General features: G+C 37.9%; 1 protein-coding gene across 1 annotated transcript in view; it reads right to left on the bottom strand.

Annotated features, from left to right (window-relative positions):
- Window positions 1-5,091: 5,091 nt before the first annotated feature.
- APOB (apolipoprotein B) overlaps window positions 5,092-17,693 on the bottom strand; it is a 36,378-nt gene continuing 23,776 nt past the window's right edge. The window contains exons 26-29 of the mRNA XM_054383568.1: window positions 10,066-17,646; window positions 9,182-9,296; window positions 8,190-8,373; window positions 5,092-7,045 (exon numbers count right to left, since the gene is read on the bottom strand). Of these exons, the coding sequence (XP_054239543.1) occupies window positions 5,219-7,045; window positions 8,190-8,373; window positions 9,182-9,296; window positions 10,066-17,646 (9,707 nt within the window). The 3' untranslated portion in view covers window positions 5,092-5,218. The remainder of the gene's footprint in view (window positions 7,046-8,189; window positions 8,374-9,181; window positions 9,297-10,065; window positions 17,647-17,693) is intronic.

Below are 17,693 nucleotides of genomic sequence, written 5' to 3'. Positions count from 1 at the left end.
TGAAGAGACCAACAGCCTGCTAACAATGTGAAATGGCTGTCTCAAGTGCCACACAGCACAAAGGCAGTAGGTGGTTGTGAGATCATTTTAAAATTAAATGTCTCTTTGAGAACATTCAGAGGTAGTAAACTTGAAATAAATTACATCGGCACCTAATCTTGAAATAAATGAAATTGACACCTATGCTGAACTTCAGAGACACTGATATCACCTGTTGCAATATCTTATTGTCAATCTAAAGACACAAGTTCAGGCCTCCTAGCAAACTCACCCTGACAGCTACTTAATTCAGCTATGACTGGTTATCAGGTTGCTTAAACTGGAGAAAAAAGATGCATGGATGTGACCATACTATTTCTGTTCCCTGCTATTGAAATATGCCTTCAGCATACTTGTTCAATAGCACTGAAAACTTCTGACAGTCTGCTAACTGGACTGTTAAATGATATATACAAATATTTCATCAGAAATACACTGGTATATGTGTGGTGTTCAATGATGCCAGAGCAGCGGTAGACTAGTGACAGAACGTATTCACATTAGCCATTGTATCTGACTTTGGTATTGGGGTTTATGCCTTGGTTGTAATCAGAATGATAATTCATTTACATAAAGGGATGCCATAAAATTTAGAATGATGATGAAGGCAATTGCTCATAAACCTTTTGCCAAAGGGTAAGTACAGTGTTAAGCATGGGAGTGTAAAACTGTATCAGTTTAGTCACAGAGAATCAGAGAGGGAATCAGATTGAAGAGATCTTGGTAGGTCTCTAGTGCAACCTCCTTCTCAAAGCATGGGCAACTTTCACTCAGACTGGATTGCTTGAGACAGCGCAGTTGGTCCTTGCAAACCTCCAATATAATGTTTTGTTCTACAAGGTCCTAGTTTTGCTTAATGCTTTGGATGGATAATAAAATGAGGGAAAGAGTAATGAGAGGTATATGGATATTTCCATGTTTAAAACATGGGATAGAACCCAGAAGTCTTGGCCCTGGCAGACATTCTCTGTGATACTGGGTAAAATTGGGTTAAAATATACAAAGAGACTCTGGTTAGTGTTGCACAAGTGACCTTCATTCTGGCCTGTCTTGAATTTGTTACTGATTAGTTTTCCTGTCTACATTTTTTTTAAAGATTTTTTTTTGTAGATTTTAATAGATAATAATATAGCCTTTGTCCTCCAGGATCCCAAAGTGCTTCTCAAATTATGCACCAAACTGGCCAAAGCCTACTACTGCTGAGGCCAACAGACATTTTGCCATTGGTTTCATTTGGGCCAGGACCTGGCTGCGCAGAAATGGAATACAAGCAATTCTCTATGTCTGTATGGCTTTTAATAAATTCTGGTTCCCCACCTGAGCAATAAATCTGCCAGCAGAAGAGCAGTACAGAATTTGGTGTCACTTCCCGAACAACTAAATGTTTCAATATAAACTTTGTAAGGTAGCAGTAGGCCATGATGACAGTTGCTCTAAAAGTATCAATAGCATAATGTAGAGCCAGAGGTGGATGATGCACTGTGTGGTGTGTGTGTGTGAATGTGGATGTGGATGTGTGTGTGTAGAATCTCTGTATATGCAGCAAATTATACATGTATTTTTAAACCACTTAGTAAAAAATCAGCTCTAGTTGCTTGCATAATCTAAAATCCTGGAACATTTTTGCTGTCCTACGTCTGCAAAAGTTTTTCATTTAGGAACACACACGCTTCTTGTCAATGTTATTTCTACAATCACTTAGAGCAGGGCATATTGTTCTCTCAATTTCTTGTTAAAATCTTTCACTTAATTAAACTTTTACAACTGGTTCTGCTCTATGTCTGATACTTGCTGTAAATTATAAAGAAAAGCCCCCCCTGGAATTGATGAGAATTCAGATGATGAACACTATAGAAAAAAACCCAGACAAAACAGTGTCACTGAGCCCCAGGTAGTTGTTGATTTGCTGTTATCTCACACACAATTGAATTTAATAAAATATAATATTACTCGTTATATGAACTAGATTTTAAACCAGGCCAAAACAGAACTAATAATATTTCACATTATTATATTGTGAATGTTTCATAAGTGGAGGGAAATGCAGCATAATTTGAAAAATTGTGGGTTTGCCTGCATTTCTGTAATATATTACATGGACAAGAAGGCTAACATTTGCTAGAACCTGAAACAAACAGAAAAAGTCATGGAAAATAAAGTTCCAACTGGTTGTATGTGCTTGTGGGACATACCTACACAGACTTGAAAACGTACACAACTTCTTGCTTCAAAGGGGTGCTTGAGTTGACACCTTGGGTGCAATGATTTAACAACGGCTAAGTTCCAGCCAGATCCAGTTTTTGAGAGCAACAATCTGCTTCCAGACTCTCCCAAAACCAACTGTGGGACGACTACAAGATGGCTGTCACATCGATTACAGGACTGAGAGCTTTAATCCAATTGGCAGCAACACTGCTATGAGACTTGGAAATCTCCTCTAACCTCTAACCACAATTTAGTGTGCAAACTATTGTGTTTGCTCTTGGGAAGCTTCACTCTTGCCAAAGACAGCCAGTATTTATTATATTTGGCATATTTATTATTCAGTTAACCCATTCCTTGTAAGTAAATACCTTTTTTTAGAATTTATAAACCTCCCAAGAAGTATGGATAACAGGCTGAAATAAATAGCCATGAAGAGGAAAACAAAAGAAAACAAAACTTTAAATCTCTCTTCTCCCATAACTTTTGTAATTTCTTCTATTGTCCTCTGTTTCACAGGGCTATTTGTCATGACGAAGGGAAGCAAGAATCAGACAGTGACTGAGAAATCTGGTTTTGCTTAAACATTTGTGAAGTTCAGGGAAACAAATTGTGCAATCTGTCATCAAACAAAGATCAGATGACCCATAGGCTTCAGTTTCCTTGTGAATTAAGGTGAAAGGGCTCTGCAGCCACCATCTTCATTTACTGGTATCTCCTGGGTCATGTAAACAGAGGTTTTTATACCTCTGCTTCCCCTGAGCAGGGTGACATATGCAGATTTGTTCTATTCAGAATGAATAGTCCTTACTTTATGGTTGACAGGGGACCACTCCATCTCTTTATCTGATAATTGTTGCTATTTTTATGATGGCTGAAAGCTCTAAAAAGAAAAAATATTTACCTTTTTTTCTGAGAGATACCCCCTCTGTAAACAGCTGGATAGGTGTGTGTGATTGCTGGATTCTGATTTTGGAGTCAATGTACCTCAGGTGACGAAAATAATTACTGGCAGATTTTCTCAGATAATTATATTATCTGGAAGCAGGGATATCAACATTGTGTAGCCCAGCTTGCTTTGAGACCTGCCTAGATTGTTGTGGACCAGCCGTGGAGGTGGGAATATTATAAACTCATTGTGGGCATTGGCTGGATATGGCAAACAGTATCCTGGCTGCACCAAAAGAAGTGTGACTGCAGGTTGAAAGAGGTGATTCTGCCACTTAACTCGGCTCTGGGGAGACCTCACCTGGAGTACTGAGTCCAGCTCTGGGGACCCCAATACAAGAGAGACAGGGACTTGCTGGAGCAGGTCCAGATGAGGGCCACCAAGATGGTCTGAGGTCTGGAATATCTCTGCTGTGAAGACAGGATGAAAGAATTGGGGCTGTTCAGCCTAGAGAAGAGAAGGCTGGGGAGACCTTAGAGCTGCATTTCAATCTCTGAAGAGGACCTCCAGGAAGGCTAGGGAAGAACTGTTTAGAATGGCTTTTAGCAATAGGATGAGGGGCAATGGTTTGAAACTGGAGCAGGGTAGATTTAGGTTGGCCATAAGGAGGAAGTTCTTTACAATGAGAGTGGTAAAATATTAGAACAGGTTGCCCAGGGATGTGGTTGAGGCCCTGTCCCTGGAGACATTCAAGATCAGACTTGATGTGGCCTGGGCAGCCTGATCTACTTGGAGGTGTCCTTGATCACTGCAGGGAGTTTGGACAAGATGACCTTTGAGGGTGCCTTCCAACCCAATGCAATCTCTAAATCTGTTGATCTGTGTAAGCTGGAGCCCCTTTGTTTCATGTTTCTAACCAATCACACTATGGGATGAAACCAGAGATTCTGTTTGCCCATTAATGAACAAGCAACAAACATATTACAGAGTGAATTCATTGTATCAAACAGACATGTACACAACATTTCTAGTATTGTTTGGTAAAGAGTTTATTCTCAACAAGACTTTTTCAACCCCAGCATGCCTTTCTCAAGGACTATCTATATAGCATTCCAACAGCTGAAAATAAACTGTAACAGGTCAACACATTTTCCACTCAAAAGTAGTTCTATTTTGTGAGTGAATTCTTCAACATTATTTAAATTCATTTTTAAGATGGAAAATTCATTTAAATGAGGTCTAGGCTTCAGCCTAGGAGATGAGGTGAACACTTTTTGACTCCTAGCATACAGAGTAAAGTCAGTGAAAACTTGACAGTTAACTAAACTCGTGATAAGCTGAAGTTAGATAACTTGATGTGAATTCAGAAATATCATGGGTAAACAGGTAAGAAACCCCTGTATTTCTGAATTATAAATTAGCCAGTAGAAAGAAAACCCATCTAAAATGCATAGCATAGTTTTCTGAAAACTAACGTGTACAATTATTTTTCTTGACAGAACATTGGTATTATTATCTGCAGTTTCCCAGGACTCATATTTGTATATAAGTTTATATTTCTATTTTTTTTTTTTTTGCTTTTTAATGTAATTTCACAAATTCTTTATTCTTTTCTTCGTATTTTTGTACATGCTCTTTTCCTCTTTTCTTTCAAACTTATCTATGAATGTAATAGATGTGTTTCCAAGTTGTTCTTCAGCTGGCTGATGAATGTGACCTTTATCTGAAAACCTTTTTGTTCTATGTACTCCATAGCTTTTGTGACTATTTACAATATGTATTGCACATTATTTGCTTGATCCAACATACAGTGAAATCAAAGCAAAGACTTCCCACTGACCTAGACAACTGTTGGATTAAGCCTTGTGGCCCAAGTAAAACTAGCTGTAATGAATGACACAAAAATGTAATAAAGAACTCATTTATTGTCTTATTAAGCTTATTAAAATAACCTAGTGTAGATTATTCAGTTTTCATTTACAAATTCAGATTCAAACAGGATCTACCTGAAGCTCCAGTATGCTGATTGTTGTTGTTTTAAATACATTGTGGTACAAACTTAATACTTCTCCTCTTCTATGTGTCCACTCAGGTCTTCACACGCTGCTGTATATTTTCCATAATCTGCTGAAGACTCAGTTGCTCAGAGGCAAGTTGTTCATCAATGAATCTTTGCATTTCTTCCCATTTCTTGGAGCCTTGCTCAATGCCTCGCTGAATCAGTGTGCGTGTTAGTTCCACTTTTTTTCTGAGTGCCTGCTTGGTTTTTTGGGATGTTTGGTAAATGGACTGCCAGTCAAATGGTTTGGGCACATCTATTCTAAGCTCTCCTTGACGAGCAGCTATATATGGCTTTATGCTTTCAGCTGTTATTTGTTCAAGCCTACGAAGGAGCTCTGAGATATACTGTAGGAATGCAGAGTAATTTTCTATAGTGAGATCAATTAACCTTTTGGCCTCACTGATTAGCTTTTCTTGGGAATGACTAAGCTGCCCATAGATCTCCTGCAGTTTTTCTTTGACTTGCATGTTGTATTCATTGATTATCCTTTTAGCAGCTGCAGACCAATATCGGACTTTTTTCTGAGCAGCAGATGAGAGCTCCATGACCTTCTGTTTTCCTTTTCCTTCAATATCAGTTATCAGGTCATAATATTCCTGGCTGTACATTTCCACCGTCTCTCTAACTTGTTCTGTTAGACGTGTAACAGAGTCAGCAAGATCTCCAACATACTTCTTGTGCCAGTCCACTAACGCATCTATGAAATTCTTCAGCCATCCTATTACCTTGTCTTCCACCTCATAGTATTTCACTGACCATCCAAGTGTAGTTGGATCAAAATATTCTTCCCGCAATGCCTTTACATAGAGGAGAAGCTGGAGCAGATTTTCTGAAAGGTCCTGGAACATCTTCTGGCTAAAATCTTTGAACTGAGAAATGTATTTTTTAACTTTTTCTGCCAAAGATCTCAGTTTCTGTGCATAATTTGAAGCCATTGCATCTTTGTACAGCTGTTGCACTTGGACTTTGATATCTTCAAAATTTTTTGATTGCAAGCTTCTAACCATTTCTTCTGCCTTCTGGAAAACTTGTTGCACTACTTGTTTCAGTTGCTTAAGCGTTCCTGCAAAGTCCACTTCCTGCAGAGTAGCAAACGTTTGTCTGATTTTTTCCTGCAAATGTTTTAGCATTTCTTTAATTTGATCAAGTACATTACGACCTCTAAGAATTGTTTCAGAAGCAGGAACTCTGACTTCTAGATCACTGATAGCTGCAATCAAGGCATCAAAGTACTCCTGAAGTTTTGAAAGACATAAATCAGCATTTTTTGCTACCTTCTCCATAGTCAAAAGGTATATTTCTTCACCAGTGTACTTGTCAGTCAGCCCAGGGACCTGGAATTTTGTGGTCTTCAGAAATTCAACAACTGAGTCAATTAAGTGTTTTATTTTCTTATGATACTCTTCTATTATGTCACTTGTAGCATCCAAAAGCTTTGCTTTCATTCCTTGATAGTCAAAGTGTTCAGCTTGATCTGCTGCTTTTTGATATAGCTGTTTAGCTTTGTCCTTCATCTCCTGATATTTGCCAGAGGCCTCACCGGCAGCTCTGCGAAACCGAGCATCTATTTGATCTACTTGTTTTACAGCAAATGTGTATGCTTTGTCAGCATTATTCTGCATGATATTCTTCATCTTTAAGGTGGCAGCACTAATTTCCAGTCCCATATGCTCCTTATGATACCGATTAACATACCTATAGACTGCATTTGTCATTTTGGGTACTCTTTCTTTTAGACCCAACAGCAAGTCTCTGGCAGCATCATCTTTCCAGTTGAGTTTTATCTGGATCCGGTCAAGTTTCTTGAAAGATATCTCACCTTTTAATATGTCAATTTCCTTCTGAGGAGCAGACTGAAAATATAGAAAAGAGTAAGAAAAAGGGAGCTTGTGCATAAAACAAATTCAATATTAATTATGAATGTATTTAAACATTCTCATTCTGCATCTTAATTTCTGTTCTATATTAGGACAGCTATACTACTGGGGGGTTTTGTGTGTGTGTTTTTGGGGTGGGTTTTTTTTTTTGGTTTTTGTTTTTTTTTGTGCGTGCACTTTTTTTTTGTCCACTGTGTGTTTGTTCTCGTCTTGAAAGGTTATTTTGGAAGAACTTCTGTATCAAGCTGCTTTGTCCCTCTTCAAACAGCAAGATCAGAACATAACCTAGTCTGGTCTATTTTTCCTTCCTTTGTATTACATCCCTATCATGTCTCATAAGGGAAAATGAGCTTTTTACTCATTATTGAAATAATTTAAAGTGAATTTTAGAAGTGGATTCAAAAAGAGGATTTAATTTTGTAATAATTTAAATAAATGAGACTACTTAGTTACTCAAAGTGATTAAAGATCCTCGAATGAGAATGTTAACTTAAATAAACACATAAATAAATAAATAAAATTTCCAGGTTTTAGCAATAAATTGTGAATTATGAATTGCTTGTGATTGCTAAACTGAGTATATAATGTTTGAAGGTAAGATTTTTAATTTGATATTGTTGTAGTATGCTAGTAATAACAGCATGTTGTGTTAGCAAATCTAGTAAGGTTTTTATTCTCTTGATGTATTGTGATATATTAATGGTTTAAAAAAGGTAATCTGCAGATAGTCTGGTGTGTTCCAGTGTCCTGATTCTTACAATGGTGACTCTTGCAGTATTTGTAAGTAGCCCGATGGATATCCATTAAATCCGATGGGTGACATATCTACATGTGGCTTTGCACTTTCTTAACTGTCAGTGGCTGTGTCTTCTTGATCATAGAAGAAGGCAAAATTAACCATGTGGAGGAGCTGAAACAGCCTTTTCACACAGATGCTACTTTTAGTACTGGAAAGGCCAGTGTAGGAAACAAAAATTTTGTTTCCTGATAATATACCTTCTCTGTGGACAAATGCATGGTTAATGTATATCTTAACATAAGCATACTAAAACTTTAAAAGGGAAGTTTTCCTCTGACCATACTCAATCTTCTTGGTTTTTATTGTTTATATGAAACTTACCTGAGTTCGGTAGTAAACTTTTGCTGTTAGAATGTCAGTGTCTATTTCAATGACATAGCCCAAGGTCCCAGCAGAGGGTGAAGATATTGAGGAGGATAAGCTTCTGTCAGTCTCTTGATAACGTATGTGAAAGTCTGTGAAAGCTGGGCTGATGATGTCTAGTGATGCAGTGTTGCTTATGACTCTACAACGACAGTGAATACACAGCGATGAAGGAATGCACAAAGCACAAGCTCAATGCAGCATGTTTAGATACAATAACACCTATTATCCATATGTACATAAACAATGCTTTTGTCATCAAAAGAAAATGTAGGGCTTTATTAGCCACATTTCTTAGGATTTAGCCTAACGCTTTGAAACTGTCACGTCACTTCGATTTTTCAGGGTTAGATAAAATTGTATTGAGCTCTGTTGAGATTGTTCATTAAATTAGTGCAGCAAAACAAAAACTGTAGCTGCATCACTGTCAGCTTTCTACAGATTTCTACAAGTTGACTGCATTTTTTTCCACCAACACATGTATAGGTAACGTTTTTAATCTGCATTTGTTTTTGTCTTCACAGACTATGTCCCTTGGATGTATCAACACAACACTCAGAGATCAAAATAGGCAGCTAGACCACCAGCTCTGGGATCCCTAGAACCAATACTTGTGAATAAAAATTACTCTTTAATGGTTTGTGGTAACAGAGCGATCAAGTGTAAAAAAAAACCCTGTCAAGGATCAGATCTAGAACTGCTCTGATTAAAAAATACTTTACTTACATAGCAGTAGCTTTGTGAAATGAGACTACTGAGAAAAGGCATGCTAGAAATTCTGAGAAGGAACAGATTTCCAGCCACTTCAAGAGGGAAGACTCCACAGCCAAAAATGACAGGGTAGCTAGATAGGTTCTTATTAATTATAGTAAAGCATTAGAGATCAAAGCAACAATAGACCATTGACAGTTTTGTCTGTTATAAATTATATTATTAGAGCAAATATTTACCTAATTCCTGAAAGAGTAAGATCTTCCTTGTAGTTTGCACTCATGTCACGATGTGAAAAGCTGCCAGTTGTCTTCATAATGAACTTGCCTTCTTCGTACTTGTAGTTTGAAACAACTATGAAAAAGATTTCAAAAGTGTGTATTTCCAGAATTTAGGAGGAAACAATACAAAATACATACCCAGTTGTCAGTTAGAGGCCAGAGGTGGGGTGTTTCGGTGGTATGTAAAATTATGCATCAAGAAACTCAATGCCCACAAAGCCCCAAATAAAAAGATACGAAAACACTTATTCAAGTGGGATATTTTAAGATTCAGATTTTCTCTACATTTAGAGAAACATGACTGCATTCATGCAGATCTTAAATGGAGATTCTATTTTCTTGAGAGCTTAGAATTTTATTCAGATGAGTACTTTTAGTATTATTACAAAATCTAGAACTCAATGCTATATAGGACTTCAGAGTTTTCTGAGTTGAAACAATTTCTTAAATCAAATATTCTTAGTTTCTAATGAAAGTTTTGTTATTTCTTTACCTGACCTGAATAAGATAAAACCCGTCCTGCCTTCTCTCCTTTACACATGTCATCATAAGTAACAGGGGAATGTTATGCTGTTCAAAAAGTAAAAAACTTCTACACAGAAGAAGAGAGATTTTCTATTTTTTCCACAATATGCTATTAGCATGACATATATATAGACGTCAGCCTTCAAGGTGACTGACTGAGACTCTGATAATAATTTACAAAAAAATGCTGGTGGTAAAACTATAATCTAGCATTAATGATAGATAGACAGCAGCACTACTGCAAAGTTCTTTGGGGAAAAGACCCAGTATACAGTCTTTACCCCCAAATTGTGGCATATATAATTTTAATGCCTTACCGTTCAAGTCATATTCCAAGAATTGCAATGTTGAGCTGCAGGTTGAGTCAACGGACTGTTCAAAAGAGTCCTTTTTGTTTGTTAAGTCTGTTGTCCAGCTGACATTGTACAAAGGGGAAGCAACTTTGAAAGATCCAGTCAAAGCACCAAATGATGGGAAATAAATTCCAGCAGGCAAGGACATTTTGAGAGGGGGAATCTCAATTTTCTGTTCAGGAATTACAATTGTAGGCAGATCAAAATCTGCAATCTTATTAGCTACTTCATCCAGATCTACCTGGAAATTGCCAAGAGAAATAGTCTTTGGAAGAGTGAACTGAGACATAGTTATTTGGTATTCAGGTATTGTCACCTCAAAATATGGTATTTTATATTCTTCTAATGTAATATAATTGGCTCCTACATCCACTTTGGGGAATCTTAGTTTCGGCAGTGTTGGTAAGTTGACATCGAATGGCATTGTGTTTAGCGTCTGTGGAACTTTTATGTTACGCAAGTCAATGGTGTAAGCTGGGACCTGGAGAGTGGTGAAAGGAACTCTGAACTCTGGAGTGCTGAGAACGGGGCTTGGAGCCTTTAGATGTAACTCAGGAATACTGAAAGTGAAGCCATCAGTCAGCTTATTCACAGGTATGGGGAAAAAGTAACCATCGTCACTCTTCGTGTACACAAGGGATACTGAACCATTTAAGTACTGTTTTCTGTCAGGACTGGTAGTGACATCCAGCTTCAAGATATCCCATAAGCTCTTCTCAGCAATGGGACACTTCATGTTTTTGAGGAAGTCCATGTACCCTTCCAAGGATCCAGAAATATCAAACTTTGCCTTTGATTCTTCATTTAATAACTGCATATCATGACTGAAAGATAATGTCTGAATTTGGGCTGAACCCTTCCATCCAACTTTCTGGTTTGCAGTGCTGATTTTCACTACAACAACTTCATTAACTGAGGCTGTGTCCAGGAAGGAATTTGGCTGGGTGGCCTGAATCTGAAGATCTGCTGAAATAACCCAAGGAGCCAGCTCTAAGGTGGCCTTGCATCTCTGAGCTCCCGTTGTTGAGAAAAGAGGTGTATATCGTGCATAGTTCTTCCCATTGTGCTCCCAGACTGCATACACACGACGTGTAGATGCTTCGACTGCAAGGATTTCTTTCATTTCATTGTTCCAGAGTCCATCTGCTTTGGAGTGAGCCTCAAGCTTGAGAGATGACCGAGCTCCATTAGCATTCAGATAGCTGTTTGCCTCATGGTTTAGACTTCCAGAAAATGCATTTCCGGTGAAAAATACTCCATCAATATCTGCATTTGTAGAAGTTTCTACTGATATGTAAGATGTAAGGCTCTCCAAAGCAAGTTTGTGAGCAATTCTTCCCTTAGCACTTGTGCCATATTTAGGAGTATTAAAATCATAAGTTAATTTCAGCCCTGAAGAAAGAGTAGGTTTAGACTTAGTATTTCCAGAAAGTTCTTGGCTGAAATTCATTTTTAAAACTGGTATGTTGATTTCTGCATTTGTTGCCACTGAAGCTTCCATGTTCCTCTTTGTGAGACTAATAGTGCTGTCATGATTTCCTCCTAGAAATTTGTTATTACTCAGGGACAACGCTGTGGCCAACTTCAAACCCCTTTTTGCGGTCAAACTTGTTGAACCATCTAGTTTAAATTGCAATGCATCGATGACTGAAGAGGATGAGACACTGAGGTGCCCAACAATATCTGACTGATTGAACAGTCCAGCATTTGCAGTTAAAGTAATCACACTAGATTTAAATGAGAAGTCATAAGTGATGTTTCCCATGGCAGGAACTAAGATGTGATTCGAAGGGTTGTTGATTCTGAATCTAGGAAGCTTTAGAGTGCGTAGATCCTGTGGCACATGAAGAACAGGAAGTTCCAGAGAAGGTAAGACTAGTGTGTAAGATGGTACTGAAAAGCCAATAAATGGGACTGTGAAACCTCTTGTGCTTATTTCTTTTGGGAGCACGAAACCAAAGGCTGGCATCTCAGCAGTAAAAGGAGAAACCTCAATATTCACAATTGGAATGGTGTATCCTGGAATCGTGAAGGTCCGCGGTAGTTTGTTTAGTGATGTCTGTATTTTGTATTTGTCAAATTTTGTTTTGGCTTCATTATACGATTTAGTGAGAAAATCTAAAGCAGTGTTTCTTCCTTTTTCAAAATACCTGTTGAAAAAAATGATGTATTTATTAAGTGCATCATGCACTGCTGCTAAAGGAAGTGGGAGTACATGCATATCTTTGTTTTTGTCATATTGAGCATTTAAATTTAAATCAAAGGATTGCCTTGTTGTCTTCAGTAAATGTTTCAGGCCTACCTTTTCCCATAGTGAATAATCTTTTAGCTGAGGAGTTTTGATTCCAGTGTAGGGAACTTGAAGCTGAGGAATGGTTAGAGGAATATTTAGGAAGTCCAGGTTGGCATCTCCATTCATATCAACGTGAACTTCAATTTTGTCATCGTTGTTGCCGGCAGATATATTATGGGAATACCTGTACTGATTGAACCTGCCAGTAGCTTGCCAGCTGATCTGCTGAACAGAGGCACTGAGTGCAAAGCCATAGTTATTCAGGAAGTCAATTTTGCCAGTCAGTTTCATTGGGAAGCTGATTTTCACATTTCCATCATTATTTGTCAATAGACGAATTTCAAAAAGCTGTGCCAAGAAGGACAACTCATTATTTACAGTCCCAGTAACCTGTCCATTGAGACGAGCATTGTGAGAGCCTGTTAATTCTACTTTCATTCCTCCAAGATGTCCTGCACCTTTCACATTGAGAACACTACGTCCCACATGCTGTGACTCAATTTCAGACTGAATCTGAAGTGTTGCATAATTTAGAAAACCACATTCATATTTCATAGCTTGGTTGACTTTCAGGTACTTATCATTTATTCTGTTGTTAGCAGAAAATGCAATAAGGGGGCCTTCAACTCTGAAAGTGGCATGTGAATCATGAGTGCCTTCATCAGAGAAATTAGGAGAAGCCCATTTCCAGTTCCCTTTACCAGTGGAGGTGAAAGATACATGTCCTGCTTCTACCTCTGTTGTCATATTATTGACCAGATCAGCCTGGCTGGAGAAATCAGCTTGTGGAATATTCAGTCTGTGGGAATATGCTGTTCCACTCTGCATCCAAATTTTTCTTTGCATCTTGACCATTAAATTGTTCTGTAGTTCTATTGAATTTTTCATTGTATAAAAGTTTGCTCTGGTTTCAGCTTCACCTTCTACCGAAGTCCCTAAAAATAGCACTTCATTGGTGTGATCAGCTTTAAGGAACTTGTGGTTGACCTTCATGGAATTTTTAAGGTTCAGCTGCTTCATCTCAGGAGCCAAGAGATGTGAATCTGCAATAACACTAAAAACTAGAAAGTCTAATTTGGAGGTTGTTTGAGCTGAAAGGGAGGTCACAAACTCTGGACTGTTTGCTGATTTTGTAGTATTATGAACCTCAGCATGTGCAGACAGTGTAAAGAATGGAGAGGTGACTCTGAAAGCACCAGATAATTTGCCGAATGTAGGGACAGTCACAGCATGTGGGATATATGGAAGCTCAAAATCTGGAATTTTCATGTTAGGAATCTGGAAGTCATTTAGATTTAGCTTTGGAATCAACAGTTCTGGTATTTGAAACTGAGGCATTCGTATTTCTGGAAAGGAAATGTCATAAAAAGGCATATCCTTCATCTTCAGATCCTTAAAATATAAACCAATTGCTGGCAACTGAAATTCACCAGAAATTACTTTGTCTATTGTTGCCACGATCTGACGTTTAATCTCATTCAAGTCAATTGTCCAGGAAGGAACTTCAAAGGTATTTAGAATTGTGAATTTTGGAGTAGTAAATTTCATTGGGATTTTCATGTCCTTAAGTTTCTTAAAATTTATCTCGTAGGAGGGGATATGCAAATCAGTCAGTGGAACAATGAAGTCTGGTGTTCGAAATGTTGCTTCCCGAAGACTTCGGAGGCTAACCTCAAAGGCAGGTATAGTGACTATAGCAGTTGTGATTTCAGGGACTTTAAATCCTGTTTCAACAAACTGGTTTATATTTTCAGCCCAATTTTTTAGATCATACCCTTCAGCCAAAGCAATGATTTTCTTAAAAGCTATGTTCCACTGGTCAGAAATGTGAATGACAACAGAATTGTAGAGCTGGCTTATCTTCTGAAGAAACCACTGGAATTCCTGGGAAATATCCATTTCAGAAATCCTTTCTCGCAGGTCTTCCAGATATTCATTCACCTTGGCTTTAAGATTTGCAAATGTTGTTGAGTTTATGAGCTCCCTGAACCAGTTAATTATTGCAGCAAGCTTGGTCTCCTTTAGTTGTTCCATGTATTTTGAAACCACAGATCTAAAATCTCTCATATACCGTTTCAGTACTTCTGCTTTCTGTGGAAGTCCTAGATTTCTGAGTTCTTCATTTATTTTGTGGGTCACTTCTCTGATTTTTTTATTTGTGTCATCAACAAACTGGTTATAATCAAAAGATTTGATCATTTTAATAATCATGTCAAAGAACATGTTCACTTCCTTCATCATCATTTCATAATCAAAGGTTTGCACTTTCTTGACAGCATCATCAATAAAAGCAACAACTTTATCAAAGCATGTTTTCACATCAATATTTTTGAGGTAGATGGCCAGTTTCTGGACAGTTTCTTTTATTCTGTACTGGTTAAGCAGTTCTATCATTCTGTCCATCAAAAAATGTGCCTGCTTATCGATTTCATATTTTACAATCAGTTTTTGCACATGACTTCGAAAAGTGCTAATCTTCTCAGACACTTCGTATTCCTCCATCCAGTTCAGAATAAAGTCTTTGATTTGTTCAAGAACCTCACTGATTTTTTCAATTGGTAATGAACGTTTCAATTTTTCTAAAACTTCTTTAGCATCAAAACTTTTAATCTGCTGTTTCAAATTTTCTGCAATGCTCCTGACATCAATATTCTGAATCTGAATCTTGAGTTCTTCTAGATTTTCCTGCATCCTAGCTGTAATCCGGTATTCATCATCTATATTTTTAATCCAAGCCAAAGTACTGCTTCCAATTTTGGTAGGGTGAAACTGGCGGAAAAAAAATTGCAATGTTTGAATAGTGTCAACTACAGTCATTCTTATCTTATATTTGTTATCTAAAGCTGCCATTGTTTCAACTATTTGGTCAAGAACCTGTGCAATAAGTGCTTTAATGTCATACTTCTCATAATGATCCTTGATATATTGCTCAATTTGTATCAGATAAGCCTGCAGCTGAAATAGTATTTCTTGAAGATTGTTCATGGTTTTTTCCAGCATAATTTGGAGATCATCAGATGTTATTCTGTAGTCCTTTGTGAAAGCAATCAAATTATTTTTCATGCTTCTAACTCTGCCTTTCATATCTATTTTTTCCATGTAACCATTAATGTGCTGGGGGAGTTTATCCAAAGTTGACTTGTATTTTCTCATATGTTGTTCTATGTTAATGTTTTTCAGGTAACTTTGTATGGCCTGCAGTGTGGATAGAATGGTGCCTCTGATTTGTTCAAAGTAAACTGGCAAATGTTCCAAGAACGGCAGGTTAATAACATGCATATCTTTATTTTTGTCATACTTCACAGAGCCAGAGATGCTGAACTCTTGTGGCTCTGACACACTGCCCCTGAGGCCAAATATGTCAATTAAATTAACTTCTTGAGATGTAAATGGTAATACGACTGATGTATCCATTACAGAGAGATCTGCTAAAGCTCTTCCACTAAGCTCCACACGAGCTTTTGCTGCATCATTGTAAGCACTGAGATCTTGCGTATATACATTATTGTTTATCTGACTTTTGAATTTCCAAGCACTTGACTGCTCAGATGGAGTAAAGAGCACATGAACTTTGTTATCAAGTAGGGTAGTGTATCTTCCTCTAGACTTCAAGCTATGACTGCTAGATCCTCTGTAATCATGGGAGAAAGTGAAAGCAAGAGGCTCTGCTTTAAGCAGGAATTTGCTGTACAGGTCTCCTGTGTGCTCACCCATAGCAATAAGCTTTCCATTACCGTTGGTATGTACATCAGTAGTGATAGTAAATGGGGTCATCGTGGAACGCACGACATTGGTGAAACGGAGAAATTTGGAATCACAGTTTGTGTTCATAGTAACTGTGGAAGCAAGTCCTGCCACATTCAGATTAACCCTGTGACTCACAGCTGCACCTTGAATATTTGCAACTGTATCTGCTTTCAAGTTAGCAGTTAGATCAGCATAAGTAATGGTGTAGGTATGCCTTATTTCATCTCCTCCATAGGCTCCTCTGACATTGCCACCCAAGTTCAGCTTCAGAAGCTCAAGAAGCAGTTCTGCTTTGTTGGAAATTTCTGTTTTAGTGTATTTAATATTATTGCTCAGTTTAGCTGTAAGTGAACTAGGTTGCAGTTGAAGGTCAAAAACATGCTTGTGGAACTTGTCAAAGCCGAAGCTGTTGTCTAACTTTGAAGCAAATGTTAAGGATAAACCAGGAATATTCAAGTCATTTGTATAATCCAGCTTGATTTCTTTGAATGATCCTTGCAAATTATTTGAAAACTTGAGTCCTTCTTTATTAACTCTGAAATTTAAAACATGCTTGTTGTCCAGGCCTAGGACTGTACTCTGATATTCACTTCCCAGTGTTATTTCTGTTAGACTCACTCTTCCACCCAGGTTGAATTTTCCACTGTTTTTACCATAGCGCCCAGAAGAGGATAGTGACATGGAGCCTCCAGCGGTGTCGAGTTTGGCATTCACTTCACACTGCATTGTCAAGGGACTGAACTGCACATTTGTGGTTGCACTGCTAGCTAGACCGTATTGATTGACATTGAGTGATGATTTATGTGCAACTCGATTCCTTTGATCAGTCATAGAGATATCAGTGTTGAAAACAAGATCCTGGGAATTGAGAGAACCAGCAAACAAGGCATAGTACTGGGTTTGCTTGTAAGAGGCCTGGGTCTCAGATCGAAGTGCTGCCAGCTTCTTTGACAAAATTAATTCAAGCTTGTTGACACCTGCAATATGTTGATATCTCCCATTTGTTTCAGATGTAACTTTCAGCTGGCGCTTTTCGTACTTCAGTGAAGCTGTGTTCTTCAGTAATCCATTTTGTACATCAGAAATGGAAGTAATGGAAAACGAATCATCACTGTATCTGCCAGATATCTGATTGGTAGCCTGAAGGTAAGAGGAATCCAACTTCAGATTTGATTTTCCTTCCAAAATCTGTCTCTTTTCATTGTATGAGCTTGACAGAGTGTAAATGCTTCTTGCAAAAACAGAAGCCACTTCCAGCTGTCCCTCCATCCTAACGTTATTGATGTTCACGTTATTTGCCTTTTCAGAAATCATATCACTGGAAAATGAAAGCTGAGCACCAAGAGTACTGGATGCTGTAAGTGATATGGTGTGGTTTACAACTGGATTAGCTTCATGACTCTTCCTCCTGGCCAACTTAAAAACTGATGTTAAGAGTCTGTGCTTCAGGTGATTTTCATATGCACAGGTGAATCCAATTCTACCATATGATGCTTCTCCAGAACCTGAAATAGGAGAAAGGAGACAAAAGATGTCACTAAATTTTATGTTA

This window comes from Indicator indicator, chromosome 9 (genome assembly GCF_027791375.1).
Source record: "Indicator indicator isolate 239-I01 chromosome 9, UM_Iind_1.1, whole genome shotgun sequence".
NCBI classification, from domain to species: domain Eukaryota; kingdom Metazoa; phylum Chordata; class Aves; order Piciformes; family Indicatoridae; genus Indicator; species Indicator indicator.
This window is presented reverse-complemented; position numbering and strand designations above follow the sequence as displayed.